The 22,557-nt window shown below is 40.0% G+C and overlaps 2 protein-coding genes and 1 non-coding gene across 8 annotated transcripts in view; 1 reads left to right on the forward strand and 2 right to left on the reverse strand.

Annotated features, from left to right (window-relative positions):
* The window catches only part of GTF3A (general transcription factor IIIA), a 23,949-nt gene extending 20,177 nt beyond the window's left edge, over positions 1-3,772 (forward strand). For both annotated transcript variants that reach the window (XM_072611787.1, XM_072611788.1), the window contains exons 7-9: positions 2,200-2,429; positions 3,051-3,110; positions 3,555-3,772. In XM_072611787.1, the coding sequence (XP_072467888.1) occupies positions 2,200-2,429; positions 3,051-3,110; positions 3,555-3,707 (443 nt within the window). In that variant the 3' untranslated portion in view covers positions 3,708-3,772. The remainder of the gene's footprint in view (positions 1-2,199; positions 2,430-3,050; positions 3,111-3,554) is intronic.
* Positions 2,964-15,866, reverse strand: MTIF3 (mitochondrial translational initiation factor 3). 5 transcript variants are annotated; one of them, XM_072611793.1, is made up of 5 exons: positions 15,695-15,866; positions 10,483-10,943; positions 9,236-9,390; positions 3,774-4,023; positions 2,964-3,084 (listed from the first exon to the last, which is right to left on the reverse strand). In XM_072611793.1, exons 2-4 carry the CDS (start codon positions 10,940-10,942, stop codon positions 3,844-3,846), a joined length of 795 nt encoding a protein of 264 aa, XP_072467894.1. In that variant the 5' UTR covers position 10,943; positions 15,695-15,866; the 3' UTR covers positions 2,964-3,084; positions 3,774-3,843. The 5 variants fall into 5 exon arrangements, with proteins under 5 accessions (XP_072467894.1, XP_072467891.1, XP_072467893.1 ...); XM_072611790.1 differs by lacking the exon at positions 15,695-15,866 and adding an exon at positions 14,960-15,221; XM_072611792.1 differs by lacking the exon at positions 15,695-15,866 and adding an exon at positions 14,330-14,674.
* A 4,459-nt stretch (positions 15,867-20,325) lies between these two features.
* Positions 20,326-20,492, reverse strand: LOC140509429 (U1 spliceosomal RNA). Its single transcript, XR_011968747.1, has one exon. It is a non-coding gene; the product is annotated as a U1 spliceosomal RNA (small nuclear RNA).
* Positions 20,493-22,557: the final 2,065 nt, after the last annotated feature.

Raw genomic sequence — 22,557 nt, forward strand, 5'->3', positions numbered from 1 at the left:
AAAACCCAATTAAAGACCAAAATAAAAATTCTGAAAATCAGTTGAACAACTCAGGTTCACAACACAGAAGCAAATGACCAGAGCAGTCTAGTTTGACAGATACCTCTGCTACAGTGATAAGAACTCAATTTGACAAAAACTGCAGGAAAAATTTGAAAGTAGTGTAGCAGAAACTGTGGTGTAATAACTCATCCCATATATTGAGATAAGCTCCAAATAGGTACAAAACTTAGGGGGGAATCTTTGCATCTAATTTCTCTGAGGAAGTCTCATTTCAAAGGATTTGAATTTGCAGTCAAAGGTTATGAATAAGCAGGCAGTTTCCAGAGGAAGGCAGCTTAGAAGGCTGGCAGGAAGGCTCTGTCTTACTGGGGTAAGAGGAGAGTGCAGTCCAGCACACACTGCCTGCCAAGCTAGTGGTGAGGTCCTGGGCCCCTTGAAAGCCAGTGGTAAGGTCCTGGACCCCTGAGCAAGGCAGCCAGCAGCAGGCCTTGGGGGCAGCTGAATCTGTGGCAACGATTTCTGGAGTTCTTAGCCCACAGATGGTAAGGGGGTTGGACAACTGATCGGAAGGAGATTACAGAATTTTAAAAATAAGAGAGGTAAGGGAAAAATTGGGAAATGGAAAATGATGAAAAAGAGTCAGGCTTGGTTAAAGAAAGCACAACAAATACTGAAGAAAATAACACCTTAAAAAACAGAGTAGGCCAAATGACAAGAGGCAAAAAAAAAAAAAACCCAACAAAAAAACACTGAAGAACTCTTAAGAAAAGCAGAATTGGTCAAATGAAAAAAGATACACAAAAAGTAAAGAAAAGCAGGGACAGTAATCATGATCTCAAAGTGAAAGCAAAAATAAATCTAATTAAAGGAGATAAGCAAGGAAATTACATCTTGCTAAAAAGTAACACATACAGTGAAGTAATATCAGTCCTAAAGATATATACACCAAATGGTATGGCATCTAATTCTTAAAGGAAAACTTAAATGAGTTACAGGAGGAAATAGAAAATAAAAGTGGGGACCCTCAACTTTCCCTCTCAGAACTAGATTAACCAAAAAATAAACAAGAAAGAAGTGAAGGAGATGAGTAGAGTTTCAGAAAAGTTAGATATGATAGACCTCTGGAGAAAACTGAATGGGAATAGAAAGGATATACCTTTTTCTCAGCTATACATATAGCACCTTCCCCAAAACTGACAGTGTGTTAGGGTAAAAATCTCACAACTGAATGCAGAAAAGAAGAAATAGCAAATGCATCCTTTTCAGATCATAATGCAATGAAAATTACATTCAATAATAGATTGTGGAAACATAGGTTGAAATTAACTGGAAACAAAGTAATCTTAAAAAATGAGTGAGTCAAAAAACAAATTATAGAAATAATCAATAATTTCATTAAGGAGGATGACAATGAGACATCAAAATTATAGCCAAGGTAGTATTTAGGGGTAAATTTGTATCTCTGAACACTTACATCAATAAAATAGATAAAGAGCAGATCAACATATTGACCATGCAACTAAAAACTAAAGAGAACAAAATAAAAATCCCCAATTAAAATCAAATTGGAAATCCTGAAAATTAAAGGAGATTAATAAAATTGAAATTAAGAAATTGAATTAATAAAAGTAGGAGCTGGTTTTTATTTAAAAAAACAATATGTCATGGGTTAATTTGATTTTAAAAAGTCACCTTTATCATATTGCTACTCAATGAAAGGGGAGGGGTTGGAGGGCAGGAGAGAATTTGGAATGCAGAATTGAAGAAAGCAAAGGTTAAAAATTGGTTTTACTTGTAATTGGAAAAAAAAAAAAGATGCCATCTTTCTATGGTCACCATATTGAGGTCTTTATAGCAAGAGAATGGGAGGACTGTTTCTGGATTATATAGTGTAGAAACCTTGACAAGATTTAAAAGAATAAGGTCATTGATTGATATGGAAAACTGGATTAAGGTGCCCTCAAATGAGGTAGTATTTGAAAAAGCACGTAGTTGGCACTAATATAAATGTCTATTCCCTTTTCCCTTCTGAATTGCTCTAATTACAAATGATGTGTTAATGAACACTTTCTAGTTCAGGATCTGAGCCACATAACTCAGGACTGATTTTTTTTGTATGGTAGGGAAAAATAACATGTAACTTAACTCAGTTTTGTGCTTTGTTGTCTTCCTTCCCTCACCTTGGCTACCATGCAGAGGAGATAACATGTGATCTATGTGGAAAAACCTTTAAGCGCAAAGACTATCTGAAACAGCATAAGAAAATTCATGCTCCAGAAAGGGAGGTGTGCCGATGCCCAAGAGAAGGCTGTGGCAGATCATACACAACTGTGTTCAATCTTCAAAGCCATATTCTTTCCTTTCATGAGGAGCAGCGTCCATTTATTTGTGAACATGCTGGCTGTGGAAAATCATTTGCCATGAAAGTAAGTTGTGGTTTATCCCTGTGACCAGCTATTAAACATACAGCCAATACCATACCTGCCTAAGCAATCAGTGGAGTAGAACCAGAAAGAACAACTTAAGTAGTGAGCACAAGGTAAAATTATTTTTACCTTGAAGGATACTGTTATTTATATAATCATTTTGACTTTGGGTTACTTTTGCTGGACATTTGTTGATGTATGAGGATAGGAAAAACTGGCATTACAGAGCACATGAAGTAAGGTGAAATTGAGATGGGATACACAAATGTAGCCATTCATTTTTTGCTTGAGACTGGCCTTCCTAGACTTGGCCAAGAGTGTAGGCTCATTAGTTTTACAGTTTTGTTTTTCTGGAACTCTTCCTTTTAATGTCTTCATGGAAGCAATTAATATTGGGGGGGGAAGCTGTGAGCTTGTGTGAAGAAGAGAGATGAAATTGATAGCTACAGGTACCTGAGAAGATGAGTGTTTCCAGTAAGAGTGTTTGGTGAGTGGGAGAGGAGACAGACCTTAATGATAGTATAACTAGCAGGAGATTTTTAACTCATGACATTTTTAATAGGTTTCAGATTTGTACATAAAGAATATCTGGTTTGATCTTTCTCCTTCCCTTCATTGCAGCAAAGTCTTACAAGACATGCCGTTATACACGATCCTGACAAGAGAAAATTAAAGATCAAAGTAAGTTGGAACTTGTAAAAAGTGTGATTTCATGTTAACATATAAGTTAGGAAACAGATTCATTTCTCTGTGGGACATCCAAATTACCTTGCTTTTAATTTAATGGTGCTGACTTTAGCTCTTAAGAGGAGACAGTGTAATGAGATAGTAATACAGTTAAGTGCTTGAACCTTGGGTTCAAGTCCCATCTCTGACCCATACTGGTCATGTGACCATGGGCACATGACTTAACTTCTAGGCAGCTTTCTGAGACTCCAACCTATGAATGAGTTACCACCTAGCTATACTGGTAGGAAATCTTTACACCAATGAAATCACAAGTCCAGAAGAATAAGAAAAACTTATGACATATTCAGATTTCAAGAAGTTGCTTTAGATATTTAAAAATTACTCAAAGAAATACCTGTATTGACGTGTGACTGACTTTATTTTAAATTCCCAAAGGTGAAACGACCTTCTGGAAAACGGAGCCTGGCCTCTCGCCTCAGTGGATACATTCCTCCCAAAATTAAAGAAACATTGCCTAAAAATGGCAAGTCATCTGATTGTTTTGAAGAAAACATGCTTTCAACTGTTGCAACACTGACCCTTGGCTAAATATTACCTATGTAGATTTATGTAATTAGCTTTTTTTTATTAAAAAAATATCACTTTTCCTCTCACCTTTGAAAGTTTTCCTTTATTGAAATATCACTGCTGCAGAATATTTGATTCCATATCATCACTATTTTCCTTATTCAAAGTGTCTGTTTTTTTGAGTCTCTTCTTGACTTTTCCTGTATTCAGCCATTTCCTTATTGCTCAAGTGGCGAAAAACACAGGTTGCTGCTTTTCCACCCCTCGTGATTTTCGGCTTGGATGTGAAGGTGGCTAGTTCAGGCATAGTCTTGAGAATTTTATTAAAAAGATCCTCCTAAAAAATAACCAAAATCACATTTATATGAAATGGTTATTTGTCTTGGACACTGTTTGCATGTTAAAACACAAACATTTGTAAAAATTAGGATTGTCAAGTGTTTCCTGATGCTATATTACATGTGACTACACGAGATACTATGAAGTTTGTGTAGTTTGGGTTGTGATGTGATTCTTTTCCTCACAGAGCTTAGATATTACAAGAAAGCTGAGGTTGAAAAACCTAGATATGATACTAATCAGATAAAATACCAGGCATATCCTGCATGAAATTATCCTGACCAACAATGGCAATAATGTGCCCAAAAGCCTTTATATACTGCTGGCAATCACAAAATGACTGCTATACATTAGTAGCTGAAAATCATAAGGGGAAATCACCTGATGGGGAGATATTCCTTTCAAGACATCTCTAACGTGTCTGGTAGGGGCCACTGGTGCCCAAAGATGGAACTATGCTAATTGGGTAAGTACTATGAGTCATTTTGTTGTGGTGCCTGAGAGTAGCGATGTGTGGTAGTGCATGTGTATGGCAGATATTTGGGAGGATGTAACAAGGTTTCAAGAAACCTGGTATACTGCCAGATGATCTATTTCTCCCACACCTCCAGGTTGCAAAAGATAGGGAGACATTTGTAGGGGATGACTCCCTCTTACCCAAATCACTAGTGAGATGCTCCTGTCAGTGAGGCAAGAATGAAAAGATTTGACAAGAAAGAAAGGTTGGTATTACCATTACAAAAATGATAATATCAAGACTCTACAAATGTTTTATTTTAAGCTTTTATGGTGTGAATTCTGACCTCCCCTTCCTACTGAGGCAACTTTGCATGGAATAATCCCTCACATGTTTTGCCTAATATACTTTTAAACACCATTTTAAAATATTAAGATAAACCATTATATAAATAACTGTACATCGACACAAAAGTGAAGACTAATTATAGATAGGTATAGCATGGTTAATTGAAAAGAGGCTCTTAGAGGGAATTTATCTGTATAGATCTAATTTAGTTCAGTACTTACTTTGTACAAGGAACTGAGCCAAATACTGGCTAACTAGCATTAACTATGACTGGAAATAGACATTCAAGGAAGTATAAAAAAATAAGTTATGAACCTTTTTTATATCACCTGTGTTGATGTAGGAGAACCCTGAGCTAAGCAAGTCCAATCGCCAAACCAAAAAAGTGTGTGAAGACAATGCTTAGTCATCAACCTAATAACAGAATTAATTGGCTCTCAGATCTTTTTACCTGAATATCATTCTATAACACCAAAGTTAAGCTTTGTACAACTAAGCTCATCGTTTTACACAAATGATTTCCTATTCCATAATTCTCTATTTCTGTTGGAGTCATCTTTAACTTTTTTTCCCTTCTCCATTCCCCCCCTCCATCCTCTTCCCCAATCCAATCCCTCTTTATATTAAGGTCTTTTTCCCTTTGTTTCCATTCCCACCGTGATTTAGGCCCTTATTTCCTCACATGAATTACACACATGCCTTTTAGTTGGTCTCAATATCCTCAATTCATCAGGAACTCACAGGCACCTTATATCTCAATTCTTTGCATTTGACCCACTTCTTTCAATACCCTCTCCCTTAGGAATCTCATCCATTCCTACAGCACCTCTATACCAGTGATCTGTACATTATCCTCTATTCTGCACTACCCCCCCCAAATTGAAAGTCCTTGAAGAAAGAGAAATGTGTACAGTTTTATCTTTGTATTTGTGCACTAAAGTGGGGGGAGGGGAATAAGGGATTGGGAAAGAAAGGAGGCAGGCTCCAAGTACAGAAAGTTCCTCCACTGATAGAGATTGGCAACTCCTCTGTAACTTACAGCTAGTTACCTGGAGCATTGAGAAACTCTGGGGCAGGACTCAACATAGACCTTATTCTGTAACAGGTACCCTATGCCTCTCTGTCTCATGCAGCTGACACACAAAAAGTGCTTAATTAACAGATTTTATTTCTATTGAATCAATTTTGTCTGATGTCTGACCTCCTCCTTCTAAAATGTAAGCTTCTGGAAAGCAGATAATATATCTTCGGGGACCGTATTTCTGAACTAAAAATTTAAAACACATGGCCTGACAAAGGTTATCCTTTTTTGTAAAGCCTTCTTAAAAGTAGACTTATTTTCTCAAAAATAGAACTGTCATGAAAATCCTGGACTAGCCTGACTTAAGTCTATCTGACAGATCTCTGAATTCTCTAGCTTGCACACAGTAGCTATTTGTTAGATATCTGTTGAATATATGAATGGCCTTGTATTTGTATTACATTTTGATTTTTTCTGTCACAATAGGCAGTTTTTCTACTTCTAATTTCTATGTGGAGAAACTAAAGAACCAAGAGGCTGTCAAGTGACAAAACTGAACCCAGGTTTTGCCTATTACCCCTTTACTTTTCTTAAGACCAGGGATTTCAAAACCAGAATGCTTGCTGCTGTCCCTTAAGTCCTTTTTTTCTGATAAATATGTAGTTAGAACAAGCCTTTGTGAAAAGTGTTAGCTAATATTCATAATACAATTGTAATATGCAATTAAAGAAAATCATTTTAATTCGAGAAGCACTCTACTAGACCATGCTACTCTCCTCCTAGCTTAATTAATCATAAATTAGTCCATTCTTGTCCTCTTTTAGGTGTTTAATTATTTAAGTCTTTTTGGAAATGAGCACGTTATAAACCTTGGGTAAGTCCAGTCAATCAGTTGTGTGTGTCCAAAATGTAATAATCTGCTCCAGTTTATAATCAATGAAAACCTATAAAATAACTAGTTATTAAAAAGGGAAGGCCAAGGTAACTGAAAGATAAAATTCACTGAGCTTGAAATGACGAAGAATGATAATCTCTGACTGTCTCAAGAGCAACACTATCTTTGTATTCAGCATAACTGAATTCTGGGACTGCAGATTGGTCTGTAAACCATTTTGAAACAGGGAAGGGAGGTTTGCAGGTAATGAGGCGGTAACTGCCAGGAATCAAAAGCAGCTATGCTTGGCAGGCAACATGCTTCACCTTCTACCTCCAAACCTGCTTAGTTATCATAGTGCCAAGTTGTGTAGTGCCTATAGTGTGGGACTTAGAAAGGAGGAATTGAGTTAAAATCCTGACTGGTCAATTTTAATATTACTATGCCCTCTCCTCATTCTCCACTGCCTTCTTATCACCTCCAGGATCAAAGATAACATCCTGCTAGTCATTCAAAGCCCTTCACAATCTGGTCCCCTTTTCTAATCTTTTTAAAACTTACTCTGTTCCAACTCTGCTGTCCAACGACAATTCTATCTCCAGATTCTAGACACTTTTTCTATCTGTCTTGAAGGCTTGGGATTCTTTCCCTTATCCTTACTTTCCTGGGTCCCTTCAATTTTTAGTTATAATATTATTTTAGCTAATTGTAGTTAATTCTACTAGAAGTCTTTCTTGATCTCTAATGCTTGTGCCTTCCTTCTATTGATTATCCCAGTTTATCCCCATCTATATCTTGTCTCTACATAGTTTATACTGTGAGCTCCTTGAGAGCAGAGACTGGGTTTTGGGGTTTTTTTAATATAGATTAGTGCCTGCATGTAGTATGTTTAAACAAAATGGCATCACTATGTTTGAGCCAAGCTACAGTGCACCCAATTGTGGCTGATCAGACCAATATGAGTTCAGAATGCTTTACCACCAATTGGGCACAAATATTCCATGGGAAGATTTGGAGTTGATTCTCTGTATTTGTGCATCTCACATTTCTTTTGGGTTACTTCAATTCTACTTTGCTCACAGAGGACAGCATCTTCTCAGATAAAAGCACACCATTAGTGGTACTGTGCCAATGTTTCCCACATCATGCAATCAATTCCAAAATTTTTAAGTGAGACCTTGAGAGTGTCTTTGTATTGCTTTTTCTGACCACCATGTGAGCACTTGCCCTGTGTGAGTTCTCCATAAAATAGTCTGGTTTGTGTACATTTGGCATTTGAACAACATGATCAGCCCATCTCTGCAGTAGAGTTTGAATGCTTGGCAGTTTAGTCTGAGAAAGGATCTCAGTGTCTGGTATCTTATCCTGCCAGGTGATCTTCAGAATTTTCCTCAGACAATTCAAATGGAAGCAATTCAGTTTCTTGGCATGGCACTGGTATAATGTCCAGGTTTCACAGGCATACAACAGTTAGGCTCTGTAGACCTTCAGTTTGGTCATCAGTCTGATATCTCTTCTCTTCCACACTTTCCTTCGGAACCTCCCAAATACTGAGCTAGCTCTGGCAATGTGTGCGCCAACCTCATTGTCAATGTGTACATCCCTGGAAGGTACACTACCAAGGAACAGCATTCAAAACTTCTCCATTTGCTGTAACCAATGGTTCCATGTGTGGGGATGATGTGTGTTTTCTTGGTGTTAATTGTTAGGTCAAAATTAGCACAAGCAGCAGAGAAGTGACGCATACTTTGTTACACCTCAGCTTCAGAGGCTGCACTGAGTGCACAATTATCTGTAAACAAAAAGTCATGCACCAAAACTCCCTCCACTTTGGTCTTGTCTTATAGACTTTCAAGTTGAAGAATTTACCATCTGTGTGGTAGCTGACTTTGTGCTGTGTTCGTCCTCATTGAAGCTATTTGACAACATAGCTGAAAACATGCTAAAAAGCATAGGAGCAAACACACAGCTCTGTTTCACTCCATTGGTGATTGGGAAAGCAGGAGTGCATCATCTACTGTCCAGAACACAGGCAAGCATGCTGTCATGAAACTGATATACAATGCTAACGAACTTCTCTGGGCAACCAAATGTTGATACAGTTTTCCGTAAGCCCTCATGACTGACAGTGTGAAAGGCCCTGGTCAGATCTACAAACCTTGTATACAAGCTTCTGTTCTGCTCTTGGCATTTCACCTGGAGTTGTCGGACAGCAAACATCATTTCAACCATTCTTTGGCCCTTTCTGAAGCCACACTGGCTCTCAGGTGGACAACCATCTATCAGATGAAGTATCAGTCTATTAAGAAGGACTCTGGCAAGTCACTTAACCTTTCAGTGTTCCAGTTCCCTCATTAGTTTTAACTATATCATCCTATGATACCATGTAGATAATGACCCCGCATCTAACTTTTTAAATTAAATGTTTTAACACTTTTAGTTGCATGTAATTTTGTCTTAGTCTTAAAAAGTATGTTCAATAAAAAGTGTTTATATCTGGTTTTACTTACCATATTATCTTCTGGGTCTGTAGTTTTCCCTTTCTTTACTGTAATTTGGACTTGATATTTTTTCTCAATCCACTGTTTAATCTGTTTAATTTTGGTGTCCAAATCATGTTGTGCAATGTTTGAAGAAAAGATCAGTTCCTTTAACTGGGGAGGTCCTAATTAAAGACAATATTTGCAAGCTTACTATTAATGAGATAGAGCTGAATCTCTACCTAATTATCACCATAATGATACTCTAAAAGATCTGCAGGTTCAGTACTGTTAATACTCCTTCTACTGATGCAGACTGTAACCTCTGTAACTGCCTTAACAGTTTTATGAGTTGCTGTGCTTAAAAAAAAAAGTTAACTTTGTAATGAGCCCTCTATTGACAGGACTTTCAAAACTTTGCTAAATTAGTCTTGCAACCACAGTTGCAAGTCAGGACTGTATTCAAAAGCTCATACTCCCTTGGCATAGTCTTTGAGAATCTGGAGTCATTTCTAAAATTTTTGCCTATTAACCCACTTCATTTTTTTTTAAACCAGGGATCCAAATTGCTGGTTACTACCTCCTTAGCCTTTTATTCAATGAATATGTAAGTGGATAAACAAAAAAGGAATTAGAGTCCTACTTTAGTGGAAGAAAATAATGATAAAACTTTGTTTTTATTGAGATTTCTAGTATTCATAATAAATTACATAATTTCACCAGACAGCACAATATAACAAGGACAAGATATTATTTTACAAATAAGGATACTGACACAGAAAAATTAAGCAGTTTATTTTAAAGTTATATGTCTGGGAAGAGGCAGAGCAAAAAGTAAAACCCAGATCCAAGTATACTTTGCTCTCCAAAATGCTTTACTGTTATAAGAAATTAATAATTTAGTAAATATTCTCATGTTAACTCAAATAATACTAAATGCATATCTGGTTGTGCATAATAGTTCACTAAGATCTCTCATTACTTTTAAAAAGAGTGTCTTTTAACACCTAGGAATTTGTGAGAAAAGAAAATACCAAATAGGGACTTCCTTCCCCTAATGGCAAGAAAGTATTTGTTTGAATACTTTTGCCTATTCTTCTTTTTTTAAACAGATATTAAGAGATGGTAAGAAAGAAATGGAGGCAGAAGTCTCATTAAGAAGAGAAAAATTAGTAAGGTGAAAAATGAACAAGGAAATGAGAATCTCCAGATGACTTAGGACAACACTTACAATCTTTACAATTTCCAAGAGCAGTTTGAAATGATAAGTAAAATACCTGTTTTTGCTTGAGCCTTTTCTTTCTCTCTAAGCTGAAGCTGTTCCTCATGAATCTGGCTTCCTGACATTAACTGGTACACTGGAGGATCGACATTGGCTTTCCGTAAAACAAGTCTCAGGTTTTGTTCTTCCATTAGACGAATCACTGCAACTCGGTGCATCGTTCCCAAATCGTTCCCATTACTATCAAGTAATTGAAGAATTCGGTGATGAATTTTTCTCCCAACGTTGCCAAAAGTTGATTTTGACATTTTTTTCTTGTCCGTTTCATCTTCTGTGTTTCCAACTGTACTAAATGTGTTAGCATATGCAAGCAGTGGTAATCTTTTGGCCACAGTGATAGCCCTCAATTGTGTTTGTACTACCTTTTGCACAATCTGTGTACTAAAATATCTATCACTGCAATTAATTCCAGTTTTCATGGTCTGATGTATGAACTTCCTCATAAGAGCTGTCATTCTAGGAAAACAAGGAGACAAAGTTACTAAAATTTAATAATTTTTTCCCCTTTAACCTGGCACTGTGGCAGCTAGAAGGTACTATAGTATCCCCCTGAACATAATTTAGAAGAATGCTGGTTTCTGGAAAAGAAAATACCATACATGGGAACGTCACATCAAGCTTTTACCAAAGATTAGAGGTTATCTGTGGCTATTAGCCTATCTGCACTCATAAGTCATGTGCCTATTTCCCTGCTATCTTTCAATTCCAAGATACATAAAATATCTTCAGTATATAAATGACATTTACCAAGATACTGTGGTATCTAATACTAGATATAGGAACAGCATCTTACACGTCATATCATTTATTGACTAACAAAAGGTCAATGTATTTGGTTTTACACAGAATCTGAGTATCCTAAATGGGACAGGCTATAAAGCTGGCCCACTGAGAAAACTCAATGAAAACTGATGACAGGGGAAAGGACAAACCAAAACCTGCCAACCACTATTTGATTTCTGGCAGCTAAAGCTCGATGTCTTTCTGATAGCAATCATCCTCTAGCTATTAAGAACATACTAAGAGAAAAGTAGTAGACCCAGAGAGGGATGCTTGTCATTGCTCCTCTAGCAAAGTCAGTTAGCACAATGTGTCAAAACTGGTAGTTTCTGATGATAACTGAGAGGTTTGCTGGAAACATGGTAAGGAGGTAAGGGGAAAACCTGACATTGTATAAAGGTGGGTTCTGGAGAAGAAAATAAAGAGCAAAGTATGTCCTGTTTGCTTCACACTTCTGCATAAAAAACTGAACATCAAGAAATTCTCCCTGCATGGAGACAGAGTTCTTTTTTTTTTTTTTTTTTGGCAATCAACAAAAGAAACCTAATAATTTGGGAACAGCAAATAATATTTAAGTCATCTACAGGATGAAGAAAGGTTTGGTTATATTTTTGGCTGAATCACTGTAGATAAGGATGGCTGAACTATCCATGTTACATTTGGAGTTTGAAGTTACCAAATTACCAAAGAAAGCCTTTCTCTCCTACACAACATCCCCTGTGTGGATGTTTGAGCACTGTATTGCACAAAGAGGTACCGATGCCTTTACTCAGCATAGTAATTCTCAAATTCCTGTGAATGTGTGAGAGACAGCATTTAGACGTGATAATCTCTTATGTTCCAGCTTTACAGCATCTGACTGTAGAACAATGTGGGACCCTGGAAAATATACTGTTGATTCTCATTTGTGAAGATAAAAATACTGACAGTAGCAGAAAGGGCTGATGCAGCACCAACAATCCTTTCCACACTGCACCAGACTGGCCTTTGGCTTAAAGCTGCAGCTACTATTAACAAAGCCTTATTTAATTTTTTAGGACAGTTAAGCTCTGTTTACCTGACAACAGATTTTACTATAAATTCCCTGAGGGCTAGCACTTTTTTTGTATTTCCAATGCCAGCAGAGAGCTTGAACAGTATGGGTGTTTAATATTTGATGAAGTGAAATAATCAATAGCCAATTGTTTGCTTAAACACCACCTAGCCAGATGAATTATTTTGGTGTAGCAGCACCTAGGCCAGTGTCTTAAAAGTAGCTCAATAAATATTTGTTGAATGAATAAAACAATGAACTGAATAGTTTGGGTCTTTCAAAGTCTTTTTTTTTCTTTTAGAACAGTGGTTCAGTGCTGATGTTTCACTGGCATTAATGTACTTAAATAGCAGCAAAAAATAGATACATGTTTTTAATTTACTTGGGGACAAAGATTCCTGAATTTAAAATAAAGGAAGTTACTAAATGTTATTGGAGGAAACCTATTTTAATCCCCAAACAATAAGTTTATACCTGTGAAGAAAAACTAGATATTTACATTTTCTTTATAATGAACAAATTTTCCTAGTATGTTATTATGCTTATGGATTTTAAATACTGTATGAAGACCACCAAATAACTATCATGAAGGTGGGGAAATAGTCACAGGAAATGTTACTGTTTTGTATCTTCATACTGCAAAATTAATTAACTTCTATGAACTTAGAAGCAGATAGTAGGAAATAACACAGTTTAGAGAAAGATAAGTGTTTTGTCATCATCTCTTCACTCTTTATTCAGTGCTTTTTTTTTTATTTGTCTAATATTCATAGTTAAGATCTTTCTTCTCTTGACATAAAAGTTACACAAAGAAGCACTACTAGAATAATGGTCTTATATGGACCGGCTAAGTTGATACACTACTACAAAATGCCTCATGTCTCTGCATCAGCAGAGCTTTTTGGAAGGAGATGCTGATAGATACACTGTTACTGAACTACTGAATCCTGCTGTTATTTGCATGCCTCTGGGTTTTGCCCACACACAAAGAAAGTAAAGTACTCCTAGTAATAATATATGCTGTCTAAGAGCTAAGCAGAGAAACAATGTGAAAGGAAAACCCAGGTTTTCTTTTCATTTCACACAATGATCTAGTGTTAATAACTCAGGTCAAGTTGCTTAACCTCATTCACTTCTTCACCTGCAAAGAGATAATTCACATTTCCACAGAGCTTAAAGCTTTATCAAGTGTTTTCCTCAGAACTACAGGAGGTAGATACTATAAAGATTAATCTCCTCATTTGACAGGTGAGGAGACTGAGTATTATCAGAGAAGTAAAGTGACTTGTTCAATCTCACACAGTGAGTGTGTTACATGATCTGAACACAGGTCTCCTGACTCCGAACCCAGAGCTCCTTCCATAGACTTACTCAGATATGTGAAAAGACTTTGGATAAAGCCCTAATATAAAGAGGCTATAGGGTGACTGATTTCTAAGCACTTTCTAGTTCCAAACTTGTGAGACCCACCTTACTTCTGCATTCTCTGTAGCTTTGTTTCTTAGTGTAGTTAGCAAAGCTGAAGCACTTTATAGCATATAAACTGAATGGCAACTCTGCAGTACCGTATTATTTCCTTCAGAAACGATGTCATGAGAGTACCCAAGAAAATAGAACTTCACTTGTCTTCTGGAAGGTTTTCCTTCCCAGATATGTGAGCAAAGGGGCAAAATTAGGGAAAATGTGCCTACTTCTTTTTGTTTTTAACCCTGTTTACCACTGCCTCTCCTCCACTCATATAACTATTTCACTGTCAACATTTTCAAGACTGTTCACGCTCAAAGCCTTCCGACCCCCATGTGGTTGAGTGAAGCCAAAGACGAAGTGTCTCTTACGCGGCCTTCCCTCCCCACTCCGGCGGTTACCAGCAGGTACTCTTTTACCGTTAACTGACTGCTGGTCTTCCTGACTTCAGACTCCCAGTTCTGTAAACCACCTTCCCTGGACACTCCTCAAAAACCTGCAGTGGTCTCCACGACCTCGGAATGAAGCTTAAACTCAAAATCATGTACCCATTAGTCCAACCCACCTTTCTAATATTTTCTCACCCTGGTCCGCCTTTGTCTAGGACCAAGGCACCGCCCCCCATTCTTGCTTATCCCTGGAATGGGCACGCGTCCCCCATCTCGCTGATTCTTTACTGGAAGCCACAGAGGCTGGAGCCCGAAGGGCTGGCCATGGGACCCTGAGGGAATTGCTTCATCTACCCAGCAGCAGAGGCGGCTGTGGAATCCTGGCGCGCTGTGTTTGAGGGCCTTCCATCAGCTCTCAGGGGACCTCAGCGGCCAGCAGCCCAGCCTCCCCCGAGCGTGACCTCGGCGGGGCTGCCCCCACCCCGGCCCCGGGCTCCCGTTAAACCCTAAGGGCCCGGCGCTGCGCCGGTCACCTCCACACCCCGCTCCTCAATAACCTTCCGTGGCTCCCCCGTGCCGAGGACGGCAGTGGGGCGCTCGCGGCACGTGCTTGTGCATTGGCCGGGGAACGCCCCTCCCGCAGCCGGGATGGGCAGGCCCGCTCGGGGAGCCCAGGGGCACAGGCTCCGAGCCACGCCGCTCCGGACGGCCGCTCGTGGGCCCCGGCAGCCGGCCGCCCCGGGCAGGGAGGAGGGATCATCCCCACACTCGCCCACCCAGGGGCTGCAGACTCAGGTGCCAGTTACCTGATGTGAGCCTGGAAAGAACAGGAGGAAAAAGCCAGGGCAGCGCCGGAAGCGGAGGGGCCTGGCGCCCTCCCGTAGTGGGCGGAGCTTCCGCGAGCGGAGTTTAAAGGGAAAGCCGCGCGGCGGGTAGAGGGGGATGGGCTGTGTAGGAGGAATTAAAGCCCTCCGACCGAGTACGCGGGCATTAAAGTCCTCCAACAACGCGCGACGGCCGAGGGAAGAGGGGTTCCCCAGCACCTCACCCCACGCATACACACCCCCCTAGAGTCGGGGTGAGGCCATGGGCGAGTCCCCACAGTGTATTGGCAGGGCCCCAGGGCCTGGAGTCCGGAGGCTATGTGTTTGACTGTGCTCCCGGTCACTAGAGAACCTTTGCCACGACCTTCAACCCCTCCAAATGTGAAAAAAAATAACATTAGGGGTTTGGACTGGACAGACCCTCAGCGGCCGGTCCGGGGAGACCCAAGGTTGGGTCAAGGCCCTGCGCAAGGGAGGCAATTACTGAGATCCCCGAGGGCGATGCTGTGAGAAAAGGTGTGGTGGCGTCCCTTACCCCCACCAAGCACCCCGCGGTGCTGCCGCTGAGGGGGGCAGCCTGGGGCCGGCGAGCCCCGCCTTGCCTGGCCTTACCTTAACCTCACCTCACCACGCGTTACCTTGCTTACCTCACCTTCCCAGTCCTTCCCTTTAACCTTCCTTTCCTTACCTTACCTGTCTTATGTCACCTCACCTTACCTCACCTGGCAGGTCTCTCACTGGAAGCCTTTCCAGCATGGCAGGACTCCAGCTGTTCAGCCCCACTCTTCTGGGTCCCACAGCAAAGAAGCGGGCAGGACCTGACCCTGGCTTCATCTAGTTGTCAGTAACGAAGCCTTTTAAAAACGTCGCTGATAGATGGAAGAAAGGGAAGGAGGGAAGGAGGGAGGGAGGGAGGGAGGAGGGAGGAGGGAGGGAGGGAGGGGAGGAGGGAGGGAGGGAGGGAAGGAGGGAGGGAGGGAAGGAAGGAGGGAGGGAGGGAGGGAAGGAAGGAGGGAGGGAGGGAGGGAAGGAGGGAGGAGGGAGGGAGGGAGGGAGGAGGGAGGAGGGAGGGAGGGAGGGGAGGAAGGAGGGAGGGAAGGAGGGAGGGAGGGAGGGAAGGAGGGAGGGAGGGAAGGAAGGAGAGAGGGAGGGAAGGAGGAAGGAGGGAGGGAGGGAGGGAGGAAGGAGGAAGGAAGGAGGGAGGGAGGAAGGAGGAAGGAAGGAGGGAGGGAGGGAGGAAGGAGGGAGGGAGGGAAGGAGGGAGGGAGGGAAGGAAGGAGGGAGGGAGGGAAGGAAGGAGAGAGGGAAGGAAGGAGAGAGGGAAGGAAGGAGGGAGGGAGGAGGGAGGGAGGGAGGAAGGAGGGAGGGAGGGAGGGAGGGAGGGAGGGAAGGAGGGAGGGAGGGAAGGGAGGAAGGAGGGAGGGAAGGGAGGAAGGAGGGAGGGAGGGAAGGAAGGAGAGAGGGAGGGAAGGAAGGAGAGAGGGAGGGAAGGAAGGAGAGAGGGAGGGAAGGAGGAAGGAAGGAAGGAAGGAAAGAGAAGGGAATTATATATAATATAGATCTCTATATCTGTACATCAAAAGACAAACTTGTAGGCAAATTCAAATTCATAAAAACTTTTATTGATTACATACTATGCACAATATATCGTGTTGGTTCATGGGACAGGTTAGAATATAAATGAGGGTAAGATATGGTCCTTGCCTACAAGGAGTTTACAATCTTGGATGGAATGGGATGGGAGGAGATGATTTTTACATCAATAAATACAACCCAAAATAGGGATGGGATAGGAAAGGGTGTTGCTTTTAGCTGTAGTAATAAAAAATGTTGAATTTTGAAAGCAATATAGGGTTTCAGCAGGTAGGTATGCTTCAGTTTTCTCAACTGTATGACAAGGATAATAATAACATCTACCTCCCAGGGCTGTTGTCAGGATCCAAAGAGATAAAATGTAGAAGCTATTAGCACAATGCCTGGCACTTATGCTTGTTTCCTTTCCCAGGGAAAGGGGAGAGGGGAGGGATCCCCGGTGCTTAGCACAATATCACAAAAGATAATTAATAAATGTTGACTTGACAAAGGAATTATTGATTAATGGTTTAGTATCTGCATGCACACAATTGCAGAGTTGAATATGGAAAATAATTTTGGATTAATGAAACCATGACCCAGGGAAGTAAAAGATTTGCCCAAAGTCACATAGATAGTGAGTGACAAATTCAAGATTCAAACTGAGATCCTCTGACTCCTTATCTTTATACTCTAGATCCTAGATTTATAGTTTGGAAAGAACCGTTGAAATAATTTAATCCAGCACCTTTGTTTTACAGATGAGGAAACTGAGGCACACAAGAGTAATGAACCAAGATTCAAACCCGTATTATTTGACTCCAAGTCCAGCACTCTTCCTACCATAACAGTCAGTCTTTCCCATTGCCATCAATAAGAATGAACCCCTGAAAATGTGATTTAAATTGAAAGACACTAGTTGTGATGTGAAAGGAGCTAAAAAGGTATGAAGAGGGTCTGTAGAGTTTTAATGCCTAAGTGGGTTCCAGAAATTTAGTCACATTACAAATAGATCTTTGAAAACAAATTCTCTGTCCATATGACCTATCAGTATTCTCTCTGTAGCTTTTTCTTGTTCCCTTGAACGTGGAAGTCTCCAGGGAAGGTCTGGGGGGGTCTCCAAATTGTCATTATCAAAGACATTAATTCTAAGGTGGTATATGAAATGAGGATGAACAAACTTAGTGACAGGTAGTGATAATGAATGTGAAAAGAGGAGCAGCTGTATTTTCTATGCTTTTTCCCAGACATACTGTAGCCCCCTACTGAAAACAGTTCATGACAGTTAAGAAGAGCTAGTGTAGATAACTTAGTATCACCTCAGTGGTGACAAACCTGAGGTCTGTTAAAAATAGACCATCCCTCTCTTGAAGAGCTTACTTCACAGGATTAACTGCTTTCTACTTGCCAAATCATACTTTGTAGATATCTCGGGTAATATTATACAGTAAAATAATTAGCATGTTAGACCTGCTTTAGAAACAAAACGTTGTTCAGTCTAAGTCATTTCCATGTGGACCTCCAAGAGATTTTCCCCTAAAACAAGCTCTGTCAAATAAAGCACAGGTTAAGGTTTTCCCCTGTCTGAAAGCTGATGGAAGCTGAACCTTTCCCTCTTCTGACCTGGTAACAGCTTTCAGTTATTTTCTTCTGATGGAAACTTGCAGCCTGCAAAAACATGTTAGGTTGTTCACTGGTTTGAAAGTTAATGGAGATTAATCTTGTCCCCTTCTAATCTCTGTTAACTGAGCTTTCAGCTCTCACCCAATTTCAGATTCAACCATGACACTCTTCCCCTTCCAATCCCCCACAAATTTTAATTCCCTTTTCTGCTCCACCTGCTTCTTCAATTCTGATTATTCCTGGAATCGATCATGACTTCCATGACTAGTTGAAATGTTAATGCCCACCATTGCTCACTAATATTCCAGCCCATGCTGCAGCTGTCGGATAGCCAAGATTGCCACATACAAAGTATAAACCCTCTTTTTCTGCTCGTCCCATACCCCACCAGGATCTGTAAGAGGGATTTCTTTTTTCTGCTTTCAGGAATTTCTTTCTAGGAATATAGACAGCTAGTACCCTAAGATCCTTCCATCCAGATCCTACAAGGGTAGGGCTTCTCTAGTATCTGAGAATGGTGTATGTACCATGTATGTACAGGTATGTGAGGGGCTCAAATGTGCAAAGAGGGTCACTTAATAGTAAGCACCTAATAAATAATTTTTAGTTGATTGATTACTTGTTTGATTGACATGCTCCCAAAGAAGGATCCCAACCTAAGCAATTCTTGTAGAATCATAAAATCATGAAGCAAGAAGTGATCGTGAAGTATCATTTAATCCATTCATTTCAATTTAATCAAACATTGATAAAGGCCTACACTGTTCAAAACACTGCTAAGATAGCTAAGATAAGCTGAGATACAAACAAGACAAGGTCCTGAACTGCAGTTGTCTAGGGTTTCACAATCTATGACATTAGAATGTCCAAAAGAATAGAGAAGGGTTCAGAACATTAAAGAGATAACATAAAGATATAGCTTCACTGACATTATGACTCAGAGTCATCACCGTCTAGTATTTTGGTGTACTTTGTGTCTCAGGTCTTAGGTGGCTTGTTATGTAGTCCACAGCACAGGACCTTCCCAGGAACACACAATACAAGGGAACACAAAAGACCCACAGGAAAGACTACTCCAGTAGTCGGGTCCCCAGAGCTGTATATCTCTGCCAACTTCAGTTCTTGCTCTCACTCCTATCCAAACACTTAGCTCTACTGCCACATTATAAGAGCCAATTTAAGAATACTAGCCCAGAAGCCTGGGCTCTCCCTCTAATAACACACTACCCATGAGCAGCCTCAGGTGGGGAAGATGCTAATGTTAGCCTTAGCAACCAAACGGTTCTACTCATTTTCAGGGACATATGTTTCCTTCCAGCTCCTGTCTATAACACAGTTGTTTACCTCCATAATGTGGTAAAAGTTTCTCCTCTTTTAAGACTCTCCCCTTTCTACTTCCTGTCCCTGGATATGTCACCTGACATATTTACATAAAGGAAATTGACTCACACAAAGATCATGGGATTCCCTTATCCATTGACATTAGTGTCACTGATCAAGCCACCTTTCTCAGAGTCAGATATTCAGCACACCTAATACACACACTTGTTGTACAAGGCATCTTGATGCTCTGGTATCTAGCATTCTCTGCACCTTTGTCCTGCTGCAGATCTTCCCTCAGCTCTTCTCTCGAAGAGCTGGCTTGTCCTTTTGTACCTTCAAGCTTGGCAAACAGGTTCCATTTCCTATGTCTTCTTCCCTCCTTGGGTCTTCCTAACCCAGGGCAGAGGCTTACATTTTAATGTCTTGTCTACTGGAAACCTCTTTTCTCCCTTATAAACAATGTTCCCTAGACTGATCCCTTCATGGCAAGTATGATGTTAGTTGGCCATTTTATCCAGGTTGCCTTTACTCAAAGATCCAACTGCTATGCTGATGTCTCAGGAGGGTTTGAGTACTTGCCCTTGTGAGCCAGGTCCAATAGAAGCAGGGCTTTTGCTATCTGATCCACTATAGCCTCAACCCTATCCTTTCCCAGGCTATGTTTTTTATCTTACAACCAAGTTTGAATGAATTCATCGCTTGTCACATGTAAAGTACCACACCAATCTTCTTCCTAGTGATTCTCCTTCAGTCATGACTCAAACTTGGTATTCCTCATGAATGGCATATCCTATCTCAATACCTATGTATTATTAACTTATTAAAATTTTCAGGGAAGAACGTGAATGCACACACTACTACCACAAATTATGCAGTCATGTTTCCCCCATTTGGGAAAATCACAGGAGTCACCCCATCTGGAGTATAATAGTTAAGCTTCACCCTGGGGAAACCACCTTCATGATCATGGAATTAATTACCCCTGCCAGGTAAGTATTCTCATTACCTATATTATCTGACCTCTGACCCTATACAACTTCCAGTATGTATCAGCCAAAGATACCTACTACATATGTCTGCTTTTGATGAGTCTCTTAATGCCTGGCTAATTGTTGTCTGCTCCAATGGATCAAGTGTCCTAGAGCCCCAACATTGGAAGCATTGGTTCTGCTGATCCTGGTAAATTCATTAATCTGGGAGGCTGAGTTCTCCAAGTCCCCTACCCAATCTTGACTCTCCCTGCCTTTCTAAAAGTTTATTGTCCTGATCCCAATACTATGGGGCTAGGTGAGAGAAAGTGCCACCCTAGAAAGAAGCACAGGGCAAAATAAATTCAATATTATTATCCTAGCAACATGCTTTGCACAATAAATACCTAATAAGCGATAAATAAATATTGTTAAACATTTACTGACTATAATCTCTGACCAATCCCCCTGGTCTCATGATCTCAGGGTTCCTGTACCTCTCCCTGTAGTTCTGTAAGATTTTCCTGGTTCCATTCTCACTTGCTTTTTTCTGTTTGTTTTTTTTTTAATGGTCATTCACGTTACTTGTCATCAGTAAAGACAACCTTATCTCCAGTCATAGAATACTTTGTTAAGCAATTTAATTTTTCATTTAGTCCTTTCTAAATTTGAAATCAGCACCACTTCCAGCCCCAAAATCTTCTCAGTTAATGGAAAACATACATACATATATACATATGCAACATATATACTCAAAGATCATCCTCACTTTCCTTTTAAACTCTCTGCATGATCCCCACTCTGAGTTTAGAGGGGTTTTTGCTTATGACTAAATCTTTCTTGAATCCATCCTCCCTCTTATTTTCCTTCTCCCCTCTCCTTTCCCTACCCTTTTCCTGTTGAGGTAGATATGTTTACACCAAACTCTGTGTTCACATGCTTATGAGCACATTCTACCCTCCTTTGATCGGTTAGATAAAATTAAGGTTCAAGTGATATGTGCCCTCTCATCCTCCCTATCCCTTTCTCATTTGAAGCAATTTCTGCTTTCACAGCCTGATTACGTGACATAAATTCCCCCATTTTTCCTTCCCCTTCTTTCTCTGTTGTGTCTTCCCTCTCACTTTTTTTCCTTTAAGATCAACAAAATATAACAAAGCCATTCTTAGGATCTCTGTCTTATTTAATTCCCTCTATGATCCCTGATGGCATTAGGGTTTTGAAGGGATATGTGCATCCTCCATTAGAATATAAACTTCCTCTTTGTAGAGTCCCTTTGTATGGCCCACTTGTATCTACCACTTAATGTTGCCTGTTTGTATTTCACAGTTTCTTCTTAACTCTGTTCTTTTCATCAGGAATACTTAGAAGGCCTCTATTTCATTAAAGATTATTTTTCCCCCTTGTAGGGTTATATTCAATTTAGCTGGGTAAGTTATTATTGGTAGTAAGTCTCTATCTTTTATGTTTTAGAGTCTTGTATTCTACTTGGCTTCTTTAGAGTGTTAACTGCTGAATCTTCTGCAATTCTGGCTGTTACTCCTAAGTATTCAAATTCTTTCTTTTCACACATTTGCAGGGTTGGTTTTTTTTTTTCAACCTAGAAGCTCTGGATTCTGGTTCATTTGGGGATTTGTTTCTGGAGGTCATTTGTGGGTGCTTTCTGTTTTTACTTTACGTTTTCTAATAGGTCTGGATAAGTTTTATTTAATGATTTCTTGCAATATAACATCTAGGTCGTGTTTTAGGTCTTGGTTTTTAGCTTGTCCACTAATTCTTAAATGACCTCTCCTTAATCTATTTTTGAGGTTGTTTTTGATAAGAGATATCTTATATTTCTTCTTTTTTTTTTCAATCTTTTGATTTTGGTTTAAGATTTCTTGTTGTTTCATAACTTTCATTTGTTCTATTATAATTTTCAAGTAGTCTGGTGCTTGAGTAGAGTTTTATAATTCTTCTAGGTCTTTCCTCTGTGTCTTTCACTTCTTTTCCGTTTCTTTCCTCTAATGTTTTCATTTCATTAAATAATTTTAAACTTTTTTAAAACCTCTTACTTCATTTCTACAAGGAATTCTAATTGTGTTTTGGAGTAGT

This window comes from Notamacropus eugenii, chromosome 5, assembly GCF_028372415.1.
Source record: "Notamacropus eugenii isolate mMacEug1 chromosome 5, mMacEug1.pri_v2, whole genome shotgun sequence".
Lineage (NCBI taxonomy): Eukaryota > Metazoa > Chordata > Mammalia > Diprotodontia > Macropodidae > Notamacropus > Notamacropus eugenii.

Bases quoted from the DNA above. Each gene is read 5' to 3' on its own strand.
- MTIF3 (XM_072611789.1), bottom strand. From the start codon at position 14,389: ATGGGGGGCGGTGCCTTGGTCCTAGACAAAGGCGGACCAGG. The intron at 10,944-14,348 runs GTGAGAAAATAT...TTGTTTTCCTAG, and splicing joins CTAGACAAAGGCGGACCAGG to AATGACAGCTCTTATGAGGA. The intron at 4,024-9,235 runs GTAAGTAAAACC...GTTATTTTTTAG, and splicing joins CAGACCCAGAAGATAATATG to GAGGATCTTTTTAATAAAAT.